General features: G+C 36.3%; 1 protein-coding gene across 1 annotated transcript in view; it reads right to left on the minus strand.

The window, feature by feature from the left end:
• Positions 1-5,765, minus strand: part of TAFA5 (TAFA chemokine like family member 5) — a 435,064-nt gene extending 429,299 nt beyond the window's left edge. The window contains exon 1 of the mRNA XM_067289975.1: positions 5,654-5,765. Within this exon, the coding sequence (XP_067146076.1) occupies positions 5,654-5,765 (112 nt within the window). The remainder of the gene's footprint in view (positions 1-5,653) is intronic.
• Positions 5,766-6,000: the final 235 nt, after the last annotated feature.

The raw sequence follows: 6,000 nt of genomic DNA on the forward strand, positions 1-6,000 counted from the left end.
GACACTGGTGTAGTTGCTGGTATATGTTTTTCACATAATAATCTTATGGTTAGAGCACTCACTAAGAAAGCAGGAGATGTAAAAATAAATTACATTTAAAAACTGAGAAATGTCATCCCTCCCCATTCTAGCAGAATGCCCACTCACAAGGCTGGTCGCAGTGAAGGACTCACTACTTCTTCGATGGAGTCACTAAGCAAAGAATAAAAGATTAACAGGGGCAGAGGGAAAGAAGACACAGTCTAGACTGTCATTATGTACTTGTCCATGACAAAGGGGCTCTAGTCCGTGCTTATAATATTCTTTTAATAGTATATGCTATGAACATCACTGTGTATTGAATAAACAGGAAAAAAAAAAAAGAGTAAGACAAAGTGGTCTCAATCTCTCTCCTATCAATCCCACTGGGAGACTCCTCATCCTCATATTTAATTAACATATCCATTTCTTTGTAGTTCTCCCTCCATCTCTGCTTCCCAATATATCCATCTGTATCAGTTGTTATACTTGCAACCGAAGTCGTAGTTAACAGAATTCAAATACATTTGAGAAACTGTAAATGATAATTCCCAACCTTAAAGGGTTGAATTCACTATTAAAAGCAATGACAAGAAGACAGTTCTCATGCTAGTGCCAGCTGCATCTATGTAGTAGATCATCTGGACAGATTACAACTCAACTGGTCAGATAGCCTAAATGTCAGTTTGGTGCTCACATTAACAGGTGGTATGTTGTAGAGGCCATTAAGTTTAAAGCACCCCTTTTAATTCAAAAAGTGAACCCTCTCAAAAAGGAGCAGCTGGGGTGTTGCATAAAGAGACTGAATTTTAATATCTTTCTTATTTAATGCCATAAAAGTATTATTTTTGATTTCTATACACAAACTTGACTGAAGAAAGTTTGAACATTGACAGTTGCTCTATACATTACATTTAGTCAATGTGCAGAGTCTGGGGAAAATACCAGCACAGTAAATCTTGCAGAAAATATAATGAAACTACAGATCATTTGTACAGATTAATAAATCTGTCTTTTTCATTTGTTTTTAAAAAAAAAAGCGGAAAAAGTGATCTGGATGATACAGGATCAGTAATAGGAGCTGTAGCCCCTCACTGAGAGGTCACTTACTTGCATCCAACATAAATCAGTAGTGACCATTTATCATTTGACGACTGTTCAGCAACTATGTGTGATGCTACAGTAGTGCACGTTGGAGAGGTTTCCAGGCGACAGTCAGAGCTAACTGACATCCTTGCTGAGGGTATTAAATAGCATAAAAGAACACTTAGGCCTAAAGACCATAATAGCCTTTGTTTTCTCTAAAGAAAGTAATTCCAGAACAGTACAGTGAAAAAATTGTACTTCTCAAATAAGTACCCAATGTGTATGAATAAGATCTGTTCCAGGTGAGGTCAGTATAATAATAATTTGCAAGGGAATTATTTACATTTTGCATAATACCACATCAAATCTTCGAGATTTTTGCATTTATTTATACTAAGGGTTTGATTTTTTCTGTTCAGCAAATTCCACAGACTTAAATGTGAGACTGCAGTATCAGTCATTTAATATGACCTGTCAGTATTTCATCATTGCAATGTTTTTATTTTGCATTCAGCAAGCAAAAGAAATAATGAATTAGGAGAACATTTCCTCTTTTCTTCTCTCATAACTGTAAAAGAAGCTGCACATCTCTTTACCAAGCATAATTGTAGAGTTACAGGAAAAATTTTGATTTTGGACTTTGGATGATTTTTTTTAGTATTATCACCACTGATTCAGCATAAATACTGGGCTTCATACTACACTGTCTTCCAAATGGAATATTTAAAACAAGAAGGTGAATTTTCCAAATAGCATTCAGTTTTGGTAATGCCTTTCAATAATCTGTTTTGCTTGCCCTAAACAGCAAAACCTATCACACCATGGGGATGTAATGTTCTACTCCTTATGCTTATGCAACAGTATAAAATAAGGAAAGTCAAAAACTCATAACTGCCACAACTTTGCTAAAGCTGATTCAAACATTTTTTAAAGAGTCATCATTTACATACAAAAATCATGCCAAATACAAGCACCTCAATATTTACAGCAACGCAAACTGAATAAACGCACTCAAAACTCACTCTGATTTGAAAACATGCTTAGATTTCTGATGACACAGCTGGCATACAGCTTTGATATCACATAAAATTTTCTTAATTTGACCAAACTTGCTAACATGAGAAAATGTAAATACCAGTAACAGAAAGAGAGAGAAAAAAAAATCCATGTACCTTCACAACACAGAAACAACTTAAACTTATAGATACTTCTCCCTGGTCTGCTACCGTTCATGAAACTAGTACGCTGAATTCATGCCTGGAATCAAAAAATTTAACAGCTCCTATAATTCTGAATCGCAGTTCAAGGTGTTCACTCTGTACCAGGATAGTGTCTTTCAAGACTGTTTTTACATTTACATATGTTTCTGGTAAGTAAACTAACTCTTTGGTAGTTGTGATAGAAGTGGGCTTATATAAACAGACTATTTTAGCTACTTCATGTTTGCCTTCTTCTGTCGAGAGCCCACCAAATCAGAACATTTTTCTTTGGGAGGAGAATATTACACTATATTTATCACTATAGCAACTAACCTAATTGATTTGATGCAGGTTTCTCTTCCACCATAGGATGGAGCCACTATCCCTAAGTATAATCTAAACATTTAAGGAAGAAAAAAATGGTCAACTTATCATTTTACCATGACAAAGAGAACACAATTGGCTTCAGAAATTAAAGTATAAATGAAAGTCTCATGGACTGCACATATATATCCTGGACACGCTTTATAAATATCTGTTTAGCTGTCAAGTGGAACTGAGAGTATGGTATTCACTGGTTGCTGCCACTAATAGGGATGATTGTGCTGTACAGCAAATATATTCCCAGAAATAAAAATCCAAACACTAATAAGAAGGGGAAGAAACATTCACATAACTGATTTTGCATAAGCTTAGTCAGGCTAATAAATAAAAAAAGAAAATAAGCAAGATAGACTGAAAGTTTTGCTTATAGTGTTATAAAAATATAGAAAAATATAAAAGTTCTGATTTTTTGAAGCTGCAGGGTTTGACATAAGTACAGTAAAATGATACAGTGTGAGATAATCAGATATGAGGTATTGTATTTACTTTAATAACATATTCACCTTATATTGTTTTTCATGCTTGATGTAAGAGATATAAGTTAGCATAGTTCCATATATCTAACTATAAGACGTGTGAAAAAACTATGGAACACCTTACATTCAAGCAAATACTTTTCTATTACTTTTTAAGAAATACAGCAAGATTGTTATCCTTAAAACATTGCTACCCTCCAAATTATGTTTTTTTTCAAAAAATAAGGCATCAGAAGAAAAAGGCCTGAATAAACCCTAGATGATTTTGAGAAGAATTCATAAAATTTACTAGAAATATCTCCACAATTTTTTCCTTGATTTTTAGACATCTTCACCCTTTCCACAGGGCAAAAACAGTTTAACAATTTTTCAAATACTATAGCAACCAGATAAGATGTAAATGATGCTTCATTAACATTTGGAATCACAGTTATCAAATCAGTGAAACATTACATAAATGATGGAGTGTTTTGACACTGCATATTTTATGCTGCATGGTGTTTTTCAGCTCTATATGGCATGAAGAGTGTACTACATGTTTGAGGAATACCATCTATTCTGGCTGATAGAAGTCATTAGAAAATGATCATTTAAGCACACCAGAAATTGTCTTCAAACATCAGCTAACATTTGCATTGTTCAGCATCAGTAAACAGTACCAAAAATAAATAATGAACAAGATCTAACAATTCAAATTAACAACTTCTTTCCTTCAGTTCTTAACTCTTTCAACTCCACTGTTGAAAATAAATCATTTTTTAAGTGTCTGAGTTCACAGTTAACTCTTTCTTAGGCTATGCTTGTAGAAGGTATATTCACAGAAGAATTTGGATATTCTCATAAAAATCCTGGGACCCTCCAGAGATTTCTGATGCAAACTTAATATTTTCAACTACTATTATCCAGCTGAACTCTCCTTACACTTTAACAATTCATCCTCCAATATGCACTTTCTGAGGCACTTATCTCCCAGTATGCATATAAATTATTTTAAATCTCACTAAGTTGTTTAGAACACCCTTTTTACACCCATTTATTAGCACATCGAATATGGCATTAAGCACAAAATGGAAGTATTTTAAAGTGTGTTTTTTTGATATGATTTTTAATGAGAAGTATAATGCAAAATGTATTAAATTACAAAAAGGAATTAAAGAAAATGTTATTGATGGGATAAGCCTCTTTCACTGTTAAGGCAGTGAATGAATGTCAGTATCAAGAGTCCCCGTAACATGCAAAGTAGTGAACTAAAGCTTATGTTATCCAATTACAATCTTGTTTCAGAAAAATAGAGAAATATCTCTGTTTTTCCAACCTGTATAATAAGGCTGGGGGGAATGCAATTGAGGGTTAAGAAATGCAGTAGGCATGCTCCTGAAAACCAGAACACATTTCCTATTCATCATTACCTACACCTATTACAGCTCAACGTGACAAGCCTAGTGCAAAGTCTTTTATGCTACAGCTAATGAAAGGCATACACACTACAGGTAAATTACAGATCACAGTCAGCTCTGGTTGGGAAAATACAGTGTAGATTCATTCTGGCAAAGTTGTGCTAGTCCCTCCTGATAAATTACTTATTATTATTATTATTATTATTATTATTATTGCATAGAAACTGTTTTTTTTCTGTTCTTCTTGCTGAAAGATTCCCACTCTGGTACTATGGACAAACTTGAATTCCCCAGCAGTATGGGTATTAACTGTATTTATATTACATAACTGCTTGAAAATTACAGTTACTAAGAGCATTAAAATGAAGCAAGAAGAAATAAAGACGTTTTAAAGCATTAATACTCCAGACACTTGATTCCTGCAGATGTCAAACCAGTGCAATTAATGGGCAGAGAATCTATCAAGCCTGCAAAAGAACTGTACAAAACTCAACTGCTCATCTAGTAGCAGCTCTAAAACTGATAGCGTGGCTTTACTGTGCTGCTGAGGATGTGCTAAGGAAGCTCTGGGGCTTGTTCCAATGCAATTTCACAGTCAGGGAATCACATATGATCCCAGTGATGTTAAGACATCTGTCACTGGACTAAGTACGCGCTTCCTAAAGGAATTAACATAAACAAAATAGCTCCTGTTCATGGAAAGTGGATTAGAGTAAGAGAGTGTGTATGAAGAGGGAGCAGTCCTGAAGAGAGCTGGTAACATCTGATAATAAACAGCGAGCACTGGATCACAGGTACTACAGCTAAAAAGTTTGTTCATAAGATGCAAGAAATGTTTCTGTTTGGATCCGAAATGCCACATCTACAACCTAAGGACACCTGATGCTCCCAAGAAACAGCAATATTAAAGCATTGGTCTACCTGCTTTATCATGGGGCAGCGGGAGCAGGGGAGAGGAGCAGAGGCAGTAAGTCTAAGGTGCAGGAGCTACGCCTGGCTGCTTCAGATCTTGGCCTTTGCCCGAAGCATCACCTCAGACAGGAAGGGTGTGGATTTACGTCCAGGAAAAACACCAGGGCAAATATGTACTTACTGCAGTAAGCGATCAGGAGACTAGCCAGGATCATGATGGCCCAGAGAGTTGAGGACATGCTTGGCAAGGCGTTGGCATCTTTCCTACTGCTTCTCCTGGGAGATGGAGCCATTGAAGCCACTTCCCCGGAGGGGGGGAAAAGTCAGAGAGGTTCACCAGCCAGCTCTCCCCTTGACTGATGGCCTTTCTCCAGGCGTAATCCCAAAGCAAGGCATCTTCCACACACCAGGGGCACGTCAGCAGCCACGCGGTCCTGCTGCAGGAAGCATCTTCCAGCCAGAAAGCCAAGGCGACTTAAAGTGTGCAAGACTTCGTGGCCTCAGCCAGGTTTCCTCCCATTACGGTGG

This window comes from Apteryx mantelli, chromosome 1, assembly GCF_036417845.1.
Source record: "Apteryx mantelli isolate bAptMan1 chromosome 1, bAptMan1.hap1, whole genome shotgun sequence".
NCBI lineage: Eukaryota > Metazoa > Chordata > Aves > Apterygiformes > Apterygidae > Apteryx > Apteryx mantelli.